Source organism: Muntiacus reevesi, chromosome 22 (assembly GCF_963930625.1).
Source record: "Muntiacus reevesi chromosome 22, mMunRee1.1, whole genome shotgun sequence".
NCBI classification, from domain to species: Eukaryota; Metazoa; Chordata; class Mammalia; order Artiodactyla; family Cervidae; genus Muntiacus; species Muntiacus reevesi.
This window is the reverse complement of record NC_089270.1, coordinates 1062462-1085606: the sequence shown is the minus strand read 5'-3', so window position 1 is coordinate 1085606 and position 23145 is coordinate 1062462. Positions and strand designations below refer to the sequence as shown.

At 57.9% G+C, this 23145-nt stretch overlaps 1 protein-coding gene across 1 annotated transcript; it reads left to right on the top strand.

Moving 5' to 3' along the window:
- The first annotated feature begins 1022 nt into the window (after positions 1-1022).
- NELFA (negative elongation factor complex member A) lies at positions 1023-22925 on the top strand. The gene is made up of 11 exons (XM_065914490.1): positions 1023-1313; positions 16707-16878; positions 18004-18165; positions 18947-19036; positions 19807-19937; positions 20016-20085; positions 20230-20318; positions 20840-20951; positions 21360-21640; positions 21712-21811; positions 22262-22925. The coding sequence occupies exons 1-11, from the start codon at positions 1104-1106 to the stop codon at positions 22444-22446; spliced, it is 1602 nt and encodes a 533-aa protein (XP_065770562.1). The 5' UTR covers positions 1023-1103; the 3' UTR covers positions 22447-22925.
- Positions 22926-23145: the final 220 nt, after the last annotated feature.

Below are 23145 nucleotides of genomic sequence, written 5' to 3'. Positions count from 1 at the left end.
AGCCCTGAGAGGAAGGGTGTGGTGGGCCCGCTGACCTCTCCATAGCCCGGGCTCCCTGACCCTCTCCTCCCAGGGGTCTGGGTGAAGGGGCAAGGCTGGAGCCTGTGTCCCAGAGGGCAGAGTCGGGGCGCTTGGGCCACAGGCCCTCTTTCCGGCCGGGCGGGGCAGACGGAAGACAAGTCTGCGCGGTGAAGAGCCCTCCCCGACAGCAGCGCCCTCCGTGGGCGGGAGCCTAAGGGCGCACAGCCCGAGGTTCGGCCCAAGGCTGGCTGAAGCCTTAAGGGCGCTAAGAACCGCTCCCCTCACCACCCACCAAGCAGGGCCGACTCCCTTTCAGATGGGGCTCCCACCGCCTAGAAGTGCACCTACGCTCGGGCCCCCGGGGGTGGGGGGTCTCCCTGAGACTGGGCAGGAGCCCGGAGGCCGGCCGTGCCGCGTGCAGGGCCCCGCGCCAGCTCTCCGTCCGCAGCGCGCGCGCCCCCTCCCCCGGGGCCGCCAGGGCGAAGGCTCGGGCGGGACAAGCTCCCCCCGTGTCCCCAGCAGCTGGGGCAGCTCAAGGCCCGCGGCGAGGGGCGCGGGCTGGACCCCAGACGCCCCAGTTTGGCGAAGACTTCCGACTAGGTCAGCCTCCCTCCGGGCGGCGCGGGACCCGGATCGCGGCCGCCCTCGGGCGCCCATCCCGCGGGAACAGGGTCGGTCAGCGCCGCCACGCCCGCAGACCACCCACACCCTGGACTCGCGGCGCCCACGCCAGGCCGCCGCGCCCACGCCCCCATCACGTCATCTTCCGAGGCCCGGGAGGCCCGGCCGCAGGCGCCGCCATATTACCTTACGGCCGCCGGTGAGAGGACCTCGCGCAGCCACGAAGAGCCTCGCCGAGGCCCCGCCCTCCGGCAACGTCACCGCGGCGCGCCGGGAGGGCGCCGCCATCTTACCTTACGGACGCCGGCATGATGACCTCGCGCCTCGCTGAGGCCCCGCCCCACCGGAACGTCAGTGCGGCGCGCCGGGCGGGCGCCGCCATATTGGGGGGTCCTCGCCGCGGGCGCGTAGGTGTCCTCATAAGATGCCGGCTCGGCGGCGCCCGGCTTTCCCCCCCCAAGATGGCGTCCATGCGGGAGAGCGACACGGGCCTGTGGCTTCACAACAAGCTGGGGGCCACGGACGAGCTGTGGGCGCCGCCCAGCATCGCGTCCCTGCTCACGGCCGCGGTCATCGACAACATCCGCCTCTGCTTCCACGGCCTCTCGTCGGCCGTGAAGCTCAAGCTGCTGCTCGGGACGCTGCACCTCCCGCGCCGCACGGTGGACGAGGTGAGGCGGGCGGCGGTGCGGACGCGAGACCCCGGCCCTCGCGGCCCCCTCGCGCACCGCCGCCTCTCCCCTCCGCTCGCGCCCCTCGGACCCTCTGCCCCCGGCCGCGCCCCCTTCCTGGCCCTCCCCGCGCTTGAGGGGCTCGGGGCGCCGGCCTCGGTCCCCTCAGCTTTTGGGGTCTCCGCCCGGTTGGGTCACCTGGCGCTCCGGGTTCTTGCCACACGCTCGCGTATTTCGTTTCGTTCTCCTCAGTGGGTCTGTCCTCTTTTTTTTTTTTCCTCCTTAACGCTACATTGTGTCACTTTTTGCGCAAAATAAGGAGTTTTTCAAAACGCTGAGGCACCATCCTCGTTTACACGCCCTCCAGCTCCCGTCGCAGCGCCTCTCCCGCTCTGGTGGTCTCCTGTCCCGTCGTGTACCGGGCGTCTAACGTGTCCAGTTCAGTTCAGTCGCTCAGTCGTGTCCGACTCTGTGCGACCCCACGGACCGCACGCCAGGCCGCCCTGTCCATCACCAACTCCCGGAGTTTACCCAAACTCATGTCCACTTTGTCGGTGATGCCATCCAGCCATCTCATCCTCTGTCGTCCTCTTCTCCTCCCGCCTTCAGTCTTTCCCAGCCTCAGGGTCTTTTCCAGTGAGTCAGTTCTTCGCATTAGGTGGCCAAAGTATCGGAGCTTCAGCATCTAACGTGCACAGGAGTGCACATTGATCAGTTTACCGAGCCACACGGCAACCCGCCTGCCCTCCTCACGCTGCTTAAGGATCAGAAGAAAGCTGTGTCCGGAGCCCCCTTCCCCTCCGCGCCCCGCTTGGGAGGGGACCGCTTCTCTGCTCCGCTTTGCGACATGTTAGTTGTAGGTGCCTTTTCCAGCCGTCCGTTGGGTTTGCCCTGGTGTCGTGTGTTTTGGGTGAGGGGTGCGGGTGTGTCTGCGTGCTTCCGGTAACACCTTTGACAAATGCGTCCGGCAGGCGCCCCCGCTGTGGTTTAGATTTCCCTGCTGGATTGTATTCCATGCGCATGCGTGTGGTGGAGCACCTTCTCCCGTGTTTGTTCACTGTTCTTTTTTGTGAATTGTCTGTCCCAAAGTTGTTTTCCTCATTGGGGTTTCTTTTTTCCATTGTCTTGTAGGAGCTTTTAAAAGTTATGATTTATGTATTGGTGTCCCAGGTAGCTGGTAGCAACTTAGTTCCCGTTCCCCCTGCAGTGGAAGTGTGGAGCGTGGAGTCCTGACCACTGGACCCACAGGGAGTTCCCACTTTGTAGGAGTTTTCTTAAAAAATAAATTTTGAATAGCAGACTTCTTTTTCAGTTATGTATGTTACAAATGTCTTCCAGTTGTGTCCCGGCTTAGCTTTCTTCGTGAAGTCTTTGGATCCCAGAAGCTCTTAGCTGTAACTAGGCAGGTGTACTCACTCCTCTTAGGATATGCTTGTGGGGTGGGGGTGGGGGAGCTCCCTGATGTCTGGTTTTGCCTTTCACTTCTGCAAAGCATTTCTCTGGTGCAAAGCCCCCCAGGAACCTGGCCTAGGGTGGGTGGAAGTTTGCCTCCTTCCCCAACCTATTTATTAACCATTCTTGTCCTGAGTTCATGACCAAACTTTAAGAAAAAGCCATTTTGGGCCCAGGCCATTTTGCCATCTAAGCCTGGCCACAAAGTTTGCCCTTGAGCAGGTTCTCAGTAATTAATGATCTTAAGGGAAGTGAGAGAAGGCAGGAGCAGAGGAAAAGTAGTCAAGAGACTGTTGTTGTTCAGTCACTCAGTTGTGTCCAACTTTTTGCGACCCCATAGACTGCAACACGCCAGGCTTCCCTGTCCCTCACTGTCTCCCAGAGCTTGCTCAAACTCATGACCATTGAGTCAGTGATGCCATCCAACCGTCTAATCCTCTGTCGTCCTCTTCTCCTCCCGCCTTCAATCCTTCCCAGCATCAGGGTCTTTTCCAATGAGTCATGTCTTCACATCAGGCGGCCAAAGTATTGGGGCTTCAGCATCAGTCCTTCCAAAGAATATTCAGGACTGATTTCCTTTAGGATGGACTGGTTGGATCTCCTTGCAGTCCAAGGGACTCTCAAGAGTCTGCTCCAGCACCACAGTTCAAAAGCATCAATTCTTTGTTACTCAGCTTTTTTTATGGTCCAACTCTCACATCCGTATATGACCACTGGAAAAACCGTAGTCTTGACTGTATGGACCTTTGTCAGCAAAGTGATGTCTCTGCAGTCAAGAAAGTGTAGTTGCCATAAAACAGAGTCCTAGTTCTTCCTCAGGGGACATGCACAACAATCTGATACCTGTCTTGGAGTTCTGCAAGAACTAAGACCCCCACCCAGGTAGAGGATGGAGCGATGATCTTGACCCCTGGGATTCAGTCAACTAAAGGTTGGACTGGCAACCACCGAAAACCCTTTGGTGAATACGCAGGCGAGGTCGCTCCTGCTCGCTTCCTCCTCACTCCCTCCTCCCGCCGTTCAGCCTGCTTGTGTCTTCTGGCTCGGTGCCAACCAAGAGGCGAACCCAGTTTTGTTAACAGTTGTAGTGGGGGTAAATATGAGTGAATATGGAACTTACCAGATGTTTTTAATGTCTGTTGATATATTGGTTGCCACATTTACAAAGTAGCGTTAATTGCTAACCAACCTGGCTTCCCTGAGGTGAACCTAGCTTGGTCATTTTGTGTAGAACTGCCATCCCAGTGGGCTTCCCAGGTGGTGCAGTGGTGAAGAATCCGCCTGCCAGTACAGGAGACACTAGAGATGTGGGTCCGATCCCTGGTCGGGAAGATCCCCTGGAGGAGGAAATGGCACCCCACTCCAGTATTCTTGCCTGGAGAATCCCATGGGCAGAGGAGCCTGGTGGGCTACAGTCCATGGGGTCGCAAAGGATCAGATACAACCGAGTGCACGTGCAGTGTGTAGGAATTTTGTATCTGTGTTCATGGGTGAGATTAACCGCTAGTTTTACCTCCCCAGGCTGTCTTTGTTAGATACTGGTGTTGAATTTCTTTATAAATCCGGTGGTAATACATCTTCTGTTTTCCTCTCTTTTGGGAATTTTGTTTAATAGTGGAATTACTTCTTCCTAAATGTCTGGTGGAGCCGTGTGGTAAGCCAGCTAGGGGACTGGATTTTCCCTGTGGGGAGATACTTGAGTACTGATGTTTGGTTTTATGTTCTTCTTAAATGTTTTGGACACTGTATATTTTCTAGTGGTTTGGCAGTTTGCATTAAAACTGCGACTTTATTAGCATAAAGTAGATGATAGCCTTCTTTTATTTCTTTCAATGTTAGGAGCATGTGTACTGTTGTTTCCTTCCCCCCACTTTTCCCCCTTGATTCATCTCATCAGCTGTTTGCCAGTCTCATAAGGCTTTTCCAAGTATCACCTTTTGACTTTGTTCATTTTTCTGTTATCTGTTCATTTTCTGTTCGCTAATCTTTTTTCCTTAATTGTAAGATTTGTTTACTCATTTTATTTCTTGGCTGTGGTGGGGCTTCTTGCTGTGCGCGGGCTTTTTCTGGCTGCGTGGAGAGGAGGCTCCCCTCCGGTGCGACGCGTGGGCGCTCACTGCAGGGGCTTCTCTGGTGGCCACGGGCTCAGTCACCCCTCAGCGTGAGGGATCTGCCGGGACCAGGAATCGAGCTGCTGTCCGCTGCGTTGCAAGGTGGATTCTTAACCCCTTGACCCCAGAGGAGCCCATGGCCGATAATTCTCGTACTTTAATTATTTTCTTCTTTTATTTGGTATATATGTTGTTCCTTTTCTGATCTCTTAAGGGGGATATTGACCTCATTTTCCAGCCGATTTCCTTTTCTAAAATATTCTACTAAGTCAGGTTTTTTTCTCTTACGTCTTTAGCTGCGTCCTACAAATGTTGATGGTGTTATCATTACCAAGGCGCAATATTTTGTAATTTCTATGCTGATTTCCTCACTGACCTCTTTGTAGTTTAGAATGTTTTTTAATTTTCGCACATTAGAGGGAGTGAGGTTTTACTTATGTTTTTACTAGTGATTTCTAGCTGGGATAAGTGCTTGTCAGAGAATATAGTCTGTATTATTTCAGTCATTTGAAATGTAAGATTTGCTTAATGGCAAAAATATATGATCAGTTTTTATAAGCATTGCGAGTGAGTTTGAGAAGCATTTTTTCATCTAGTTTTGCGATCCACTGCCCAGTATATGTTCAGTAGGTCAGATCTGTTTAATCGTCTGTATCAGTGAATGAGAGGCGTATACTTACCTGTGTTATGATTGTGCGTTTGTCTGGTTTTATAGTCTCATCGACTTTTGCTTTCTACACTGTGAAGCTGTGTCGTCAGGTGTGTGCAAGTTCAGAATTGTACCTGTTGCCTTGTGAGCTGAATCACAGATCTTTATGTAAAGGTCTCTGTAGCTGGTCATGTTTTGTCTGCTTGTTTTTGGTCTAGCTTTGATATAAGTAGACCAGCTTTCTTTGGTTGATTCTTCTCTAGTTTATTCTTGGATTTGCCTATCATTACAAGAAATTATAGTGGAAACTTTACTTAGCTAGATTGAAAGAACTAGGCCTTTCTGGATACTTTTCTGAAAGACATTTTTATTTATAGATTTAGTGTTAAACTTTTTATTCCAAAACATCTTAATTTACTTAGCTATCTTAGTTCCTTTCTGATACCTTAGGGGATAGCATTCTGTGTTTTTTATGTAGGACCATAAATAAAGGGACATCAGATAGCTGGGCTGTGTGTGCTCCACCCTAGTGGCAGAAAGGGAAGAGACACTGAAGAACCTCTTGATAAAAGTGGAAGAGGAAAATGAAAAAGCTGGCTTAAAACTCAGCATTCAAAAAGCTAAGATCATGGCATCTGATCCCATCACTTCATGACAGATAGATGGGGAAACATTGGAAACAGTGATAGATTTTACTTGGGCTCCAAAATCACTGTGGACTGTGATTACAGTCATGAAATTAAAAGACACTTGTTCCTTGGAAGGAAAACTATAACAAACCTAGACAGTGTATTAAAAAGAAAAGATATCACTTTGCTAACAAAGGTCCATCTAGTCAAGGCTATGGCTTTTCCAGTAGTCATGTATGGATGTGAGAGTTGGACTGTGAAGAAAGCTGAGCGCCGAAGAATTGATGCTTTTGAAGTGTGGTGTTGGAGAAGACTTGAGAGTCCCTTGGACTGCAAGGAGATCCAACCAGTCCATCCTAAAGGAAATCAGTCCTGGGTGTTCATTGGAAAGATTGATGGTGAAGCTCCAATACTTAGGCCACCTGATGTGAAGAGCCAACTCATTGGAAGAGACTGATACTAGGAAAGACTGAAAGCAAAAGGAAGAGGGGGGCGGCAGAGATGAGATGGTTGGATGGCATCACCGACTCAGTGGACATGGGTTCGAGCAAACTCTGGGACATTGTGAGGGACAGGTGTGCTGCGGTCCTTGAGTTTGCCAAGAGTCAGACACGGCTGAGCCAGTGAACAAGAACAACACGCGTTCCACACTGGGTCAGGGTTCCCCAGAGAAACAGAACCACCCGGATGCCCGTGTGAGCCTCATGTACCCTTGGTGCTCATGCCCAGCCGTGTCTGACTCTGCAACCCCATGGACTGCAGCCCACCAGGCTCCTCTGTCCATGGGGTTCTCCAGGCGAGAATCCTGGAGTGGGGTCCCATGCCCTCATCCAGGATCTTCCCGACCCAGAGACTGAACCCTGAGTCTCCTGTGTCTCCTGCATTGCAGGCAGATTCTTTACCATGGATCCATCAGGGAAGCCTTATGTGTACCTATATATGCCATATAGAGGGGGAGAGAGAAAGAGGTCCTGGCTTTATTAAAAGGAATTGGCTTATGACAGCCTCCTGAAAAGGCCCAAGATCTGCAGTCAGCAAGTTTGAGACCAGTCTGAAAAACCAGCAGGCCGGAGAAGGGCCAGTATCTCATCCAAGTCCCAGGGTTGGGAAAGATCAGTCTCAGCTCAGTAGTCAGGCTGAAGGAGTTTGATCTTACTAGCTTATCTGTTCTGTTCAGGTCTTCAGCTGATTGAATGAGGGGCAGCCACGCTGGGGAGGGCGGTCCACCTCACTCCTTGCAATTCCGGGGTTGATCTGATGCAGGTGCACGCTCGGACACACCCAGAACAGCTTTGGACCCCTTAGCCCAGGCGTGTGAGCGTAAACGTAATTATACGTGGCTTCTGCTCCAGCTTGTATTTCTTAATGAAATCTTCAAATCAGTCCATGTGTTTTGTGATGTATCTATTTCTCTTTAAAGCTAAGTAAACAACAGTTCTTAACTAATCCCAGGAGGTAGGAAAAGTAGTTTGATGACCCAGTATTTTAAGTTTATTCATTGAGGGGGGTACAGAAGTGATTTAGGGCCCGTTCTTCTAAGTATTTTGAAATCGGCTCAGGAAGTCAGAATGATGTCAGGAGGCAGTGTCCATAGGTGTCTGGCCAGCTGCCAAGTGTCAAAAAGGATAAATACCGACTTCATGATGTTTTAGCTATATTTGAAATGACTTTGAGGAAACGAGACGCTGCTGCTAATAAAACCAGGGATGGCTCCTGTCTGAGTCCTTGTCGTTGCCACCACGGGACGTTTGAGGAAGAGTTTTAGGGATGACCGAGATAACACTTTAAATCGTAAAGTTACCCCGCTTGCTAGACTCCCATGGGACCCCTGTGATCCCTGACAGGGTCAGCTGGCTCGTCACCCGGGAGCCAGGCCAGGCGCCCAGCGAAGGGGAGACTGTTCTGCCCACACGCGCACCAGCTCTGGCTGTGGCCTGGACGTGTTTTGGTGAAGACATTTTGTCAGAGGAATCCTCCAGAGTCCGTTGGGCTTCCTGAAATTGCGCTCGTCTTTCCCCCGCTGACCGGCCTGTCGCCCAGTCCCGTCCCTGCTCTGCGGCCGCAGTCGGCTATGGGGCTCCCTCTGTGTCCTCTGCGGCCGCTTCGGTGTTTTCTGACGGCGTCTTCCTCTCTGGGCATCTGGGCAGCCTCTGACTTACCCGTGTCTTCCTTCTCCTATTGTTGAGCTGATTTACTGCCAAAAATAAATAAGTTAAAAAAACTCTTTTAGCTTTACTTTCCGATTCCCTCCATATTCTCATCAGTTTCACTTCTCTCTCACCCCCATTCCTACTCCCGCTTCCCCTCGGCAGCAGCTCTTCCTGTTCTTCCTGTGCGGACATTTTTAAAACTGATCCTGCAAAGTCTGTTGGGCTTCCTGAAATGATGTCTTTCAGCATGTGCATTGTTTTTAGGGACTCTTTTCCACTCTAAGTGCAGCGGGCATAAACGTGGTTGAGTGTGCACTCTGACACGTGCTCGCCTGTGAAACCGCCCCGCGAAGGTGGGGCTCCTCCTGCCTCTCCGTCCTCAGCCCCCCTCCCGCCGTCCCGACCCCGCGCCGAAGGAGCCGCTCGCCCCCCTCTGTCCCCGCGGCGAGCCGGCGCTCCCTGGACTGCTGTGTCTGTGGCGCTCGGCTCTGACCTGGCTTTCATCCGGCCAGCAGCATTTCAGATCCACGTGCGTGTGGTGTGTGTGAGCAGCCCGTAACTTCCTGCGGACGGGTCTCGTCCTGAGGGGACACGCTTCCTGTGTGGACTGTGGCCGACTCTGTAGAGGCAGCGCCCGGGAGGACGGCTGGGTTCAATGGTGGGAAACCGCCAGGCTGCTTTCCGAGGCATTTCTCTTATTCATTTCACTGTCCCGCTTGGAGCGTGAAGGCGTGAGTAGATTTCAGATTCAGTTTCTCTTGTCCCTAACGATGTTGAGCATGTCTGGTAGAGTGTTCAAACTGAAGGGAGGTGGCGTATATTTTTAATTGATTTAAGTTAAATTGTATTCTATAGCTCTATCAGCTTTTTTGCACAAAACATATTTTTAATATTCATCCATGTTGCTGCTCCTCTAACCCAGGGGTTGACAAGCTGAGGCCTGTGACTTGTTTTCTGTGCGATCTTTAAACAGAGGCTGTTTTGAACTTATTAAAGGGGTTGGTTAAAAAAGACAAGAGAGCCTGGGTGGCCGCAAGGCCTCATGCGTCCCTATCCGGCCCTTGGCGGGGAAACAAGTGACCCCTGGCCCACTGTTGCCGCTGTGCGTCCGCCTCCAGCCCCGATGGCGACAGGCCATGACCTGCGGCTCCTTACTTAGCGTGCACGCCTGGCTGCAGTCTGTGCCCGACGTGGGGTGAGGTGAGTTTGCCGCCGGGGCAGCGAGGCGCACGCTCGGCGCGCAGTGACCGCCCCACCCTCGCCCCAGCTGTGATCACGTGCCTGCTCCTGGAAGGCTGCTGGTGGGCAGCGCTGCCGTGGGTTCCTTTGCTGCTCTCTGGTCCGCCCGGGCCTCTGGCCGCGTGTGCTGCCTTCTCAGGTGTCCCCTTTGCCCTTAGTAATGCCGGCCCGTGACCTGCCTCCGTGTGTTTCTGCTGTCCTGTTGTGGAGCAGGGGCTCTTTGTGCATTTCCATGTTAAACGCTGCTGGGTTTGAACATTACAGATCGCATCTGCCATCTTGCTACCGCCTGCTAAAATTTTCCGTCTGCTCATCACTTAGGTACCCGGTAACTCATTTTGGGGCTCGTGGTTTATGCTTCTGAAGTTCCGTTCGAGAAGTCGTCAGGCGTGCTGCTTTCGTTTCTCTCCACGCTGCGTCTGCAGTCCCGCGAGATGCCCCAGCGCGTCTGTCTGGGCCGGGGTCCCCGCCGGGCGCCTGCGTGAAGCTGACCCCTCTTTTCTCCTGGGTCTGTGGGGCCGCGTGGGTCTGTGTGCTGAGGGCAGCCCGTGCCAGTCGGCCCTCGGGGCCGGAACCGGAAGCCCCTCCTAACCCTAACCCTAACCCTAACCCTAACCCTAGCCCCTCACTCATCCCTCCTCCGTGGTCGCTGGGAGAGCGTGGCTGACGGCAGGCCTCCCGCTGTGACAGTTTCATCTGAAGGCCTGGGCTGCCGGAATGGGACAGCTTAAGCTTGCTGATTTACACAGTCCGCGTCCTGGATGATGGGACGCCTCGATGAGCCATCCCTCTGGGCGGGCTGCTCGGTTTCCCTGGACGGCCCTCCTCGCGCGGTGTGCCCGCTTGTGTGGCCGTGAGCGGGGCTCCTTTGAAAGGACGCTGAGCCGCTCAGGACGGCCCGGCCTGCTCACCTGTCTCCGGAAGACTAGGCTGTCAGCGTTGGACCGTGCAGTTTGTAACAGTGGGCTTTTGGGTCTTTAACCCCCTTCTTTTTTTTCCCCTCCCTTACTGCCCAGCCGCCTCCTGTAGTCAGGCTGTTCTGCTCGGGTTGCCCTCGGACCCACAGCGGCATGCGGTGTCATAGCTCTGAGGGCCCCTCCTGACCTCTGGCCGGGGAAGGCCTCGCCCCCGACCCAAGCCTGGCTCCCTCATGGAGGCAGCATGCCACCCTGCCTCCGCGTGTGTGTCTGTCTGTCCAGACGGCCCTTTCATAAGGACGCTAGTTGTGCCTGATCCAATGAGCTCATTGTAACGTGGCCTGTCTGCGAGTGGGTTGGATTCTGAGGTCTCTCAGGGCTGCAGCAGAGCTCTCTGGGGGCCCGGTCAGCCCGCAGCAGTGGCTTTTGTGGACACAGGTGACATCTCTGTGCATGCACCTCAGACCCGGTGTCCTGTCCTGCTGTATGCTGAGTGCCCCAGGCAGCCGGGCCTGAGGGAGGGGCGGGTGAGCGGCGGAGAAGCGTGTTCTGTTTGCGGTGGGGCTGTCTCGTGGCGTCCTGGGGCCTGTTCCGCGCTGCAGCCTCGTTCTCTCCTGCCCAGGACCTTCTTTATCGCTCGGTCCCCCGTCTGTCCGCCTGGTGGGCATGCAGTCGTTTGCTGTCTGCTGCTGCGAATTCTCCGGTGTGCGAGGTGACTAGAGGGCGTGTCCTTTGCTGTTGTAGTTTTTATTTTTGTTAAACATAGCTGCTGCACAGTGATGTTGTCAGTGTCCGACGTGTAGCGTAGATATTCACACACAACGCATCTTCTTTTTTAGATTCTTTTCCTTTATACATTATTAACAAGCTATTGAGTACAGTTTCCTGTGTTACATGGTAGATTCTTGTTGGTTATCCGTTTTATGTATAATAGTGTGTATATTTTAATCCCAGACTCCTGATTTATTCCTCCCCCTTTGCTAAGCCTAAATTTGTGTTCTGTGTCTTTCTGTTTTGTGTGTAAGTTCACTTGTATAATTTGTTTTAGATTCCACACGTAAGTGACATCATGTACTTCTCTTTCCCTGTCTGATGCACTCAGGTCACCTGGTGTGATGTCTAGGTTCACCCATGTGGTTGCACATGACGCGGTTTCTGTATCCCGTTGCGTGTGTACACCACGTCTTGTTTATCCACTCCTCTGCCGATGCACACTCAGGTGGCGTCCACACCCTGGGGGTGTGAGCGTAAAGGGGCGTGTGTTACAGTTCTCTCTGGACACACGCCCAGGAGTGGGGCTGCCGGGCCACGCGGCAGCTCCATTTCTGGTTACTCAGGGCCCTCCTCTCGGTTCTCCGCGTGGCCACACCACTGCCCGCCCGCCGGCAGCGGGGGGTCCTTTGCTGCACACCCTCTCCGCACTTAGCTGAGACAGCCATTCTGACCGGCGCGAGGTGACACCTGTGTAGTTTTGGTTTGCATTTCCCTAGTACTTAGCAGTGTTGAGCATTTTTTCATGTGTCTTTTCGGCCATCCGTAGGGAGGCCTGGCGTTCTGCAGTTCACGGCGTCACAGAGCTGGACAGGACTGAGCAACTGGACTGAACTGATATCTTTGGAGAAATGTCTGCTTTGATCTTTCTTCTGCCAGTTTTTAAAATTTTTTATTGAGCCATATGAGCTGTTTGTACATTTTGGAGATTAATCCTTTGTCGGTTGCATCCTTTTCAAATATTTTCTCCCATTTTGTGGGTTGTCTGTTGTTTCCTTTGCTGAGTAAAAACTTTTTTTTTTTTTTTATTAGTTGGAGGCTAATTACTTCACAACATTGCAGTGGGTTTTGTCATACATTGACATGAATCAGCCATAGAGTTACACGTATTCCCCATCCCGATCCCCCCTCCCACCTCCCTGTCCACCTGACTCCTCTGGGTCCTCCCAGCCCACCAGGCCCGAGCGCTTGACTCATGCATCCCACCTGGGCTGGTGATCTGTTTCACTATAGATAATATACATGCTGTTCTTTCGAAACATCCCACCCTCGCCTTCTCCCACAGGGTCCAAAAGTCTGTTCTGTACTTCTGTGGCTCTTTTTCTGTTTTGCATATAGGGCCATCGTTACCATCTTTCTAAATTCCATATATATGTGTTAGTATGCTGTAATGGTCTTTATCTTTCTGGCTTACTTCACTCTGTATAATGGGCTCCAGTTTCATCCATCTCATTAGAACTGATTCAAATGAATTCTTTTTAACGGCTGAGTAATATTCCATGGTGTACATGTACCACAGCTTCCTTATCCATTCGTCTGCTGATGGGCATCTGGGTTGCTTCCATGTCCTGGCTATTATAAACAGTGCTGTGATGAACATTGGGGTGCACGTGTCTCTTTCAGGAGTAAAAACTTTTAACTAGGTCCCATTGGTTTATTTTTGTTTTTGTTTCCATCCATCTCTGGGAGATGAATCCAAAAATATATTGCGGTGTTTTATGTCAAAGAGTGTTCTGCCTCTAGGAATTTTCTAGTATCCAGTCTTACCTTTAGTTCTTTAATCCAGAGGATAAGTTCTTAGATATGCTAGTTGCTCAGGCAGGAAGTACATTCGTCATAAACTGATGAGCATCACTGAGATGAACTTGGCAGAGGGCGTTCCCTGCTGGTCCACTGAGTAGGAGCCGCACCCTCCCTGCCGAGGGCGTGGGTTCCAGCCTCAGTTCCGACCCGCGTGTGGCCCCCTCCTCCGTGGGAAGCACTCTGGCTCCTGCTCGCCGCGGCCCCACCTGCTGAGGCCCCGGGTGAGCGCGGAGCTGCTGCTCCTGCCATGCTGGGGGCGGCCGGGCCGGCTCGGGCCATGGCCCTCGGGGGCTGGACGCAGGCTAGACGCGGGCCTGTGCCGCCAGCCCTTCACTGTCCTGCCCGTTCTCCTGGGGCCTGCAGCGGGCCCCCCCTCACGGGGCCCTCGGGGCTTGGATGCACCTTGGATGCAGGCCTGTGTGGCCAGTCCCTCACCATCCTGCCTGTCCTCCCGGGGCCCATAGCAGCCCACCACTCCACCCCGCCATCCCTCATGGGGGAACTGTCTCCTTCTGCGTTTGTTTTGCACTTCTTTTATGTTGAATGAGGCCAAGTATCCCTTGCATTTTTAAGGGTTTTAAATCATTTTTCTGATGGTAAACTTTAAAAAATTAACATGTAGAATCAGTCTCTTTGTTCTTTATGTTTAATAGAGACATTTATACAATATAACACTCATGTGTGCCTGTGTGTATTTAATTGCCTGTGATAGGAGTTACAAATTTTTATTTTTTCACCCAGTGTGACATTTCTCTTGATTTAGTTTATGGGATTTGGATTTTTTTGTGTAGTTTTTCATAGAAAAAATACTTAAGTGGTAAACTTCAAGCTCTTGTCTTTTATGGCTCGTCAGCTGAGAACCGTAACTCCAGAGGACTTGCTCTCACCAGTCACACAAAAGAAAGACTTCCGCGGTCCTTCCAGGGCCTTCAGGTCTCATTTCTCAAATTGAACTTCGATCCATTTGAAGTTTATCTGGGAATAAAGCGAGAGGTAAAGGACGTGTTTAATCTCATCTGGCATTTATAATTGTGATATCTGGTGGAATTGATCTTTCTTGTGTTATCTTCTTTTACAACTTCTTACTTTAATTGCTTTTCTCATAGGAAGTTAGAATCAGATTGTAGTTTTGTGAAGGAAATATTTCTGCAGCTTGAGTGGGGTCCCCTGGACTTAGGGGTTACTGAAGGACAGCATCCATCTTTACATACTGGGAGCACCATGCCCTTCATCTCTGTCGTCCATTCAAGCTTGCGGGAGGCTCCTGGTCATTGGAGTGCGTTCTTAGAGACTGCATGATGCCTTAAGTCTATTTCTTGGTATGGTCTTTTTATTGCTTTTGTTACCTCCTGTTGTCTTGCTGTGTCTAAACTCATTTCTCTGCTTTATCTCCTTATTTTGTAGAGTGTAAAAAATTCTTGGCGCTCTAAGTGGTCAGAGACGTCATGTGCTCGGTGGAGGCGTGTCTCGTGGCTGTTGGTGTTTCTGCCCTTTGCTCTTTGTTTGACTCTGGCTGCTCCTCTGGTGGCTGGTTCCTCCCTGACTGTGACTCCGCTGGACTGAAGCAGGCGCTTCCCGGCGCGACTCTTCCAGGGGCTCCGTGTCAGGGGGCCCGGGCCGAGGACCATCCCTGCCCCTGCCGGCTTCCTCTCCAGAGAGCCCAGCTCTGTCGCCCAGAACGGACACCTGGGCACGCGACGCCCAGCCAGGGTGGGGACACACCGCCTCCAGGCAGGCGCCCAGGTCTGCCGCCAGCTTTGGGGACAGCTGCGGGCTTTGGCTCCCCTGCGGCCCCCTGTTCTTTGTGCATACAATTTTTCAGACTGAGATACTCAGGTCAGATTCACTCTTAAAGTGCATCAGTGCTTTGGGTACCTCACAACACTGTCTGAGACCAGAACATTTGTGTCACCTGGAGGAGGCGACCCCGAGCTCACTGGCAGTCTGTCCCTGTCCCAGCTCCAGCCCTGGGACCGCCGTCCACCTCCTGCACCTGCTGGGCAACCTGTCCTGGCATGTGACCCGCGCAGAACCACGCGGCGTGTGCGCTCGGGGCTGGCTGCTCTCCAGAGCTCTCGTGGCTCACCCGTGTTACCACCTGTGTCCTTTTGTTGCCCGACGAGTGTTCCCTTGCATGGATGAAGGTTTCATCAGATGATGCCTTGGCGTCGCTGCTGCTCTGGGGGTGTCATGAATGTAGCCGTTCGCCTGCGAGTGTGGTGAGCGGGCGTTCCCGGTTTCTGGGTCTGCGCCCGGAGTGGAGTGCCGGCCCTCCTGCTGCTCTCCTCGTGTCTGCTCCTGTAATTCTGGCTGTGCCTGGTGGCCTCTGGCATCTTGGTTCCCCGGGCAGGGCCTGAGCCTGGCCTTCCGCAGTGAGAGCGTGGAAGCCTCGTGGGAGGCCTCCCGGGAACCCTGTTGGTCTCCTTGAGGACCGGCCAGGTGGCCCTCCAGACGCTGCCCGGCCCCCCGCCCCGGCCCCCCCCCCCCCGACTCTGGGCCCAGGCGCGGGGCGGGTCGCCCTGCCGTCTGCCTGCTTGGGTTTCACAGTCCTGACGGTGCCCCAGGGCACAGCCTGCCTGCGGAGCCCCTGGGGAGACGGGGTGTGAGTTGGGGTGTTCTTGTTCTGCATTTTATGTAAATTTAGTTTGTCGTGGACATGTTCTTACCCTTTAACTCATTGTAGTAAGTGACAGATAAAACTTTTTCGTTTCATACCTTTTGTTTTTAATGGAGGAAACAGTGGAGCTCAGCTAAATCAAAGGTGGAGGGTAGTAGACGCCGTGATAGCCCCCAGCACAAGCGATAAATTAATAAAAGGAACGTTTACTGTTTAGTCACACATAGTGAGAAAACGTTTCCAGATGTTTCGGGGTACAGTCTTGCAGAGCTGGGTCAGTTGGCCCTCGACCCTGCACGCAGGCAGCGGGAGGGACCCAGTGTCGGGCACCAAGGCTGGGCCTTGCGCTCTGAGCCCCGGACGCTGGTGGGCAGCCAGGCGTGCTGGAAGGGGGCTGGGCCCAGGCAGGAGGGCTCCCTGATTCCCGAGAGCTGTGCTGGGGGTTCAGTCTGCGGGGCGGGGCCGGGAGGCGGTGCGGCTCTCACCAAGCCTGGGCCTCCAGCCTTAGGGAGCACGGACACTCGGCCGCTGGCGGCCTGGGGACGTGGCTGAGGCCTTGGCAGAAGTGGCCGCAGCCCAGGCCCCGGCCCCGGTCACCAAGGCCTCGGGAGGGCGGCCTCCCTGAGCGCTGCTCCGTCCCAGAAGCCCAGACGTGGCCAGGTGCGCAGGTCCTCGTGGCAGCCTCTGCCTGTCCCCTGCCCGCTCCCTGCCCACTGGCTCTGCCCGCCAGGCCCGCTCTCCACTGCCCGCCCTGGCCAGCTCCACACCCGACGCCCCGTCTGCAGTCTCCCGTTTTGTCTGCCGTGCGCTGGGAGACCGTGGGGGCTCTTGATGGGGGTCTGCGAGCCAGGGAGCCGGGGCAGCGGGGTGACCTTGGGGCTCGGGGAGGGCCCCTCGAGGCTGGGCCCCTCGGTTCCCGCGGGAGCTTCGCAGGCCTGACGCGGGCCCGCGTGTGAGAAGGTGAGGCGCTCAGAGGCCCAGCTCAGCGCCCGCCCGTAGGCCCACGCAGGGGAAGGACGGGGTGGCCCAGGACGCTCTCCTGTGCTCTCTGGCAGATGAAGGGCGCGCTCACGGAGATCATCCAGCTAGCCACCCTGGACTCGGACCCCTGGGTGCTCATGGTGGCCGACATCCTCAAGTCCTTCCCCGACACCGGGTCCCTTAACCTGGATTTGGAGGAGCAGAACCCTAATGTCCAAGATATCTTAGGAGAGCTCAGAGAGAAGGGTAGGTCGGGTGTGCGGTCTGCGGGGCAGGCGGGGGCCTGCCCTGAGAGCGCTCCTGAAGTGACTGTTGTGTCCTGAGTCGGGTCCCCGCCCTGTTCCGGCACCGTGGTGACCTGTGCTCGCCTTGCACAACCCCCCTCAGTTCCCGGCGGGCCGGGCCGACCCACGCGGGCCGTTCCCCGGAGCCTGGGTGCTGCCTGGCACGGGCTGGCCACTCCTGTGCATGCTGAAAATACCCGCGGCGCGTCTGTCCAGAAAAGAACTCCAAACCACTTAGGAGCTACTTGCAAACGGACAGAAGAACATGTAAAGATGGGAAGGCCTGTTCCTCCCCGAACCCCTCTAGTTTTGAGAACTGGCACCGCAGCTCGTGAAAGGCGGGCCTGTCCCCCAGCACTGCTGCAGGGCCGGCGGCCTGGCTGTCCGGGGTGGCTGCCCGTGCCTGCTCTCAGCCCTGAGGTGGCCGCTCCCGCTCTGCAGACTTGCGCTCGGCCCACCGACCCATGGTCGCCCCAGAGCACCAGGGCACACACCGGCTGTCTGTGTCCCAGGGACTAGCGCGTCCAGGGTCCCGGCAGGTCCAGTCCTCCCGGGCGTGCTCTTAGCGGGGAGGGGCCCACTCTGTCTACAGCCCTGGGGAGATTCAGAGTGCTCCCCCGGGGCCGGGAGTGTGGGGCCGCCTGCTTTCCTTGCTCCTGAGCTCTCGCCCCAGCTTACACGCAGGCCGGGACGTGGGCCTGGGTGCCGTTCCGGGGTACCAGGGTCCAGCGGGACAGGAGTGCCCCCGACGGGGTGGGGGGGGGGACCGGGACCGCCGCGGGCACCCTCGTCCCGCTGCCCTGGGCGTGCACAGAGACTGTCCCGACAGCCGTGAGGCTGAGGCTGTGCTGGGCCGGGGGCTCCGGCCTTCAGGCCGCTCCTTGGGGATTCCGGCGCCCTTGGGCCCAGGTCGGTGGCTCTGACTATTGGGTGACGGCAGGCGTGCGGTCAGCGGATACTTGTTCTCTGTTTTGAGATCAGAGCAGAAGCTCCACGAACACAAATAGGAAAGTGCGCTTCCACACTGGCTGTGGAAACGGGGTCTGAGTGCGGGGTGTGCCTCCTGACGCGCTGGCTCTCCGAGCAGTGAACGAGTGCGAGGCGTCCGCCATGCTCCCGCTGGAGTGCCAGTACCTCAACAAGAACGCCCTGACGACACTCGCCGGCCCGCTCACCCCCCCGGTGAAGCACTTTCAGCTGAAAAGGAAGCCGAAGAGCGCCACGCTGAGGGCCGAGCTCCTCCAGAAGTGTGAGTGCCGCGGCCTCCGCTCGCCCGGGGTGGGGGCGCCCTGCCCGGCCGGGCCTAGGAGGTCCTGCAGGCTTGGGGAGCCTGGCTGCCGGCAAGCTGTGCTTTCTGTTCCATGTCAGTGGTTTTTATTCTGAGGTTTCCTTCAGGTTTTATGGTGCCTAATTATCTTTTCAAGACAGTGTTCTACATAATTTCTTATTTTATTAGAAATTCATTGATTGCTGTGCTAAACTGTAGGTTCTAAAAAACTCCTGTAGAAACTTGCAAGTTTTCAGGTGAAGGCATTTATAATCTTTGTTCCAAAAACCATCTGAACCAGCTGAGTCACACAGGTGACAAGACAGTCCCCTGACTGTTCTGGAGTTGTAAATAGCCTGAATTTGACTATAAAGATGTTTGGTCATTTTCTTAAATGTTTCCTTAAGTAGCAGCTATAAAATGTACCTAGAAGGTGCTTGTTGCGAAAGAGGCTAGGATGCCTTTGACCGATAGCAGACTTCTGTTTTAGGTGGTTCTGGTGTTGGTGTTGATAACTGTGTAAGTGGCCTGTTTTCAAAGAGTCAGATAGAGCACCGCCACCCTGGCTCCCCTGGACAGTGTCTGGGGTCCACGCTGGTCTGTGGCCTCGCGGAGCTGGGGCCTCGGGGACCCCCCGCCCCCCACCGCGGTGCTGATGCTCCCCTGCCAGGGAGGAGCCCAAGGCTCTCCTCCTCGAGGCCGCGCCGCTCCGCCCTGTGAGCCCACAGCCGCCCGGAGCGCTGACACGGCGCTTGTCTTCCAGCCACCGAGACAGCCCAGCAGCTCAAGAGGAGCGCAGGTGTGCCCTTCCACGCCAAAGGCCGGGGGCTGCTGCGCAAGATGGATACCACGAGTAAGGCTGCCACGCGGGGCGGGGGTCGGGGAAGGTGCGGCTGTGTGGGCTGAGGGGCTCCTCCGCCCTGCCCAGGAGGCGTGGCCTGGAGGGGGATGCGCCTCACGGCGGGCGTGGTGGGCCGCCCCCTCCTGCCTGGGTCCTCGCGCTGGCCGGGGATGGCCGGCTTCTCCGTGCAGAGCTCCGTCAGCCCCCGTGGCCTCCCTCGCGGCTGGAGCTCCGGTGCTGTCTGCCCGGCCTGGCCCGGGGCTGGCCCACAGGTGGGGATCGGAGAGGGCAGTGGCCGAGCTGCAGGGCACCCGGCCCCCACCGCCCCGGGGCCCGGGCCTTGCGTCAGGTGGACGAGAGCCTCCGTTCCGCCATGTCCCTGCCCCCACGCCCTGTCCTCTGATGGAGTTGCCGCAACCTCCTCTCCAGCCCCAGCTGGGCCTGATTTCCACAGGGGGTTCGGGGTCTCCCCACTGTCCGGCAGGCCTGCTGAGGACCCACGAGCGCTGGCGTCTGCTCACGGGTGCTGGGCTGGGCTGGGTGGCGGGAATGGGGGCCTACGGAAGGCACTGTGCCTCGCGCGTCAGGGGCCCCGTGAGAGACGGGGCAGCTGGGCCTCCAGCTGAGACGGCGCCTGGACCACTGAGGGGCGGAGCTGCGGCCCTGGCCTGGGGTCTGCATGCCCCCTGCCGTCGAGCAGACCTAGGACGCTTGGGGCGTGGAGGGGGCTGTGGGGACTCGCCAGGCAGCGCCCGAGGCTCCTGACAGCCGCCCCCTCGCAGCCCCGCTCAAAGGTATCCCGAAGCAGGCACCCTTCAGGAGCCCCACCGCCCCCAGCGTCTTCAGCCCCGCTGGGAACCGCACGCCCATCCCGCCGTCCAGGACGCCCCTGCGGAAGGAGAGGGGCGTGAAGGTGGGTGCAGGCCCCGCACAGCCCCGGGCCGGCCTGGCGCACCTTCTCCGAGGCTGAGGGGTTTCTGTCTGTTGGCAGCTCCTGGACATCTCCGAGCTGGATGTGGTCGGGGCCGGCCGGGAGGCCAAGAGGCGCAGGAGGGCCCTGGGTGCGTACTCGGCCGCTTCTCTGACTGTCTGTGCCCGCGGGTGACCTCGTCTCCCGAGACTGACCTGGCTCCCCCTCGAGGCGGCTGTGGCCTTGGGGGCCCGTTCCCTCGGTGTGGGGCACTGAGGCTATGCTCTGCCTGCAGACACGGAGGCGGTGGAGAAGCCCGCCAAGGAGGAGACGGTCGTGGAGAACGCCACCCCCGACTACGCGGCCGGCCTGGTGTCCACGCAGGTAGCGGGGCGGGCCTGGGCGGCGGAGCGGGTGCTTTCCCAGCGTTAGCCACTGGGGCGTGTCCGCGGGGACACATGCGGGAGCGTGGGGGCCGACAGGGGTCTGGTGTGGACAGGGGCCCAGGGTGGGGGCGCCTCGGCATCCCCTCGGTCCCGCGGGGCGGCCGGGCGGCCTTACAGGAGGGCGTTCCTGCACCGAGGCCCCTCCGCCGTGGGGGCCGCACAGGCGGGTGGCGGGCGTCCCCTTGTCTGCCGGGCTCCTCCGGGGAGCGTTGCAGAGCTGTGTGTTCTCACTGTCTTGAAAGGACTGGGTTTTCCCTTTATCACATATTTGTGGTAAGACAAGCATCGTTGGATTTTTTTCCTCAAAGACGGCTGCTTTGCGGGGCTGGGGGCGGGGGTGGTCCCTGACCAGACAGGACCACCCAGCCCAGCCGCCACGGCGGCTCCAGGCTGGGGGTCCGGCCCTGAGGGGTCAGGGCCCAGGGCTCTTCTGGGAGGAACATGGCCTCTGTCTTCCAGAAACTCGGGTCTCTGAACAGTGAACCCGCGCTGCCCTCCACGAGCTACCTGCCGGCGACGCCCAGTGTGGTCCCGGCCTCCTCCTACGTCCCCAACTCCGAGACGCCGCCAGGTGAGCGGCGGGCCCCCTTCCCCGGACCTGCTGCCGCCTGAGCCTCACCACGTGGGCCGGGCGGGCAGCGACGCCGTGCGGCCTGCTTTATCGGGGCCCAAGCGGCCCTGAGTTTCAGAAGTGGGCGGGAAGGAGAGGCGGCCCCGGCATTCGCCCCGGCCCAGCTCAGATGCTGGCAGGAAGCGCGGCCCCTCAGAGCCCAGGTGCCCCCGGATCCTGGACGCCTGTCTCCTGGGCTCAGGGCCCTGTGCTCCCGCCTCGCCCGGGTTCGCCCCCAGATGCCGGCGGTGTGGAGTCTCAGGGCGGCTCCCCGGGCCGTGGACGAGGGCGAGTCCACTTTTCGTTCGGGGGTTGGACGCAGAGCGGGGGTCTTGGGCCTCAGCAGGCAACGCTCTGCTCTGCTCGCAGCCCCGTCTTCGCGGGATGCCAGCCTGCAGGCCAGCCGTCCCCCAGAGGAGCCTGGCGCCCCGAGCCCGGCGCTCCCGGCGCAGTTCAAGCAGCGGGCGCCCCTGTACAACAGCGGGCCCAGCCCCGCGGCGCCCCCGCCCACCGCGCCCCCCTCGCCCCTGACGCCCACCACGCCCCCGGCCGCCGCCCCTGCCGCCCAGACGCCTCCGGTGGCCATGGTGGCCCCCCAGGCCCAGCAGCCCCCTGCCCAGCAGCAGCCCAAGAAGAACCTGTCGCTCACGGTAGGTGGGGGGCTGGGGTGCTGGCGGCGCCCGCTGGGGGGAACCCAGTGCCCACACTGGCCTCCTCGCAGAGGGAGCAGATGTTCGCGGCGCAGGAGATGTTCAAGACGGCCAACAAGGTCACGCGGCCCGAGAAGGCGCTCATCCTGGGCTTCATGGCCGGCTCCCGAGGTGGGTCCGGGGCCGGGGCGGGGGCGGGCCCGGCGGGGGGCGGGGGCGGGTCCGGCGAGGGGCGGGGGCGGGTCCGGCGGGGGGCGGGGGCGGGCCCGGCGGGGGGCGGGCCCGGCGGGGGGCGGGGGCGGGCCCGGCGGGGGGCGGGGGCGGGGCCCGTAGGGGGGCGGGCCCGGCGGGGGGCGGGGGCGGGCCCGGCGGGGGGCGGGCCCGGCGGGGGGCGGGGGCGGGCCCGGCGGGGGGCGGGCCCGGCGGGGGGCGGGGGCGGGGCCCGTAGGGGGGCGGGTCCCGCGGGGGGCGGGTCCCGCGGGGGGCAGGGGGCGGGCCCACGGGGGGCGGGGGCGGGGCCCACGGGGGGCGGGGGCGGGGCCCGTAGGGGGCGGGGGCTGGGCCCGCGGGGGGCGGGTCTGGAGCCGGCCCTGTAGCCCTGGGCCCCGCCCGCCCCCACAGAGAACCCCTGCCAGGAGCAGGGCGACGTGATCCAGATCAAGCTGAGCGAGCACACGGAGGACCTGCCCAAGTCGGACGGGCAGGGCAGCACCACGATGCTGGTGGACACCGTCTTCGAGATGAACTACGCCACCGGCCAGTGGACGCGCTTCAAGAAGTACAAGCCCATGGCCAACGCGTCCTAGGTCGCCGGGCGGCCGCGCCCACGCACGCCTCAGGCCTGGTTTCTCTGGGGTGTCCTGGACTTGTTTTCTAAATTTTAATATGGGTCCTTTTTGTGTGATTTAAGACACTTTTGGATTCAATATTACGTTTTTGAATGTTAAACTTAGCCAAAAAAAAGTTATAACTTCTTAATCTTGGCAACAGCTCCGCCTGTTCGACTTGTACCTTTTCTTAGTTTTTCTTACATCCCGCTGCCCTGGAGGGCTTCCCCGCGGGCAGCACGGCCCCACCCGCACGGCTGAGGGACCAAAGGCGCCCGCGGTGGTTCAGAGCCGGGTGGGGCCGGCCCAGGACCCAGGGAGGGCCGCGCTCACAGCCACGGGTTTTGTATTTACCTTTTGTACAGTTGTGAGCATTTATGACCAGTCCTTGGGTACCTGTTTACATTGTAAAAAAAAAAAAAACTACCTAATTAAAGTTTAGCTTTTCTAAAGAAAAAGCACCAGAGCTGTCTTTCCAGCCAGCTCAACCTCTCTGCTCCGGGGCGTCACTCTGGACGCTGCGGGTTGGGGGCTCATCAGAGGCTGGGAGTCAGGAGACCCAGGGGCCTTGGGGCTGAGGCGCACGAAGCCTCCTCTCCTGACTCTGCCACGTTTGGGGGGGTGGGGGTTGTGCAGAATCGGAGCCCTCCCACCACTTCCAGGGCCACGGTGGCCTCT

What these genes read in the sequence shown, in the direction of transcription:
- NELFA (XM_065914490.1), top strand. Translation starts at nt 1,104, where the DNA reads ATGGCGTCCATGCGGGAGAGCGACACGGGCCTGTGGCTTCACAACAAG. An exon ending in CGCGCCGCACGGTGGACGAG is followed by an intron (nt 1,314 to 16,706) that starts GTGAGGCGGGCG and finishes GCTCTCTGGCAG; the next exon opens with ATGAAGGGCGCGCTCACGGA. An exon ending in CAACTCCGAGACGCCGCCAG is followed by an intron (nt 20,952 to 21,359) that starts GTGAGCGGCGGG and finishes CTCTGCTCGCAG; the next exon opens with CCCCGTCTTCGCGGGATGCC.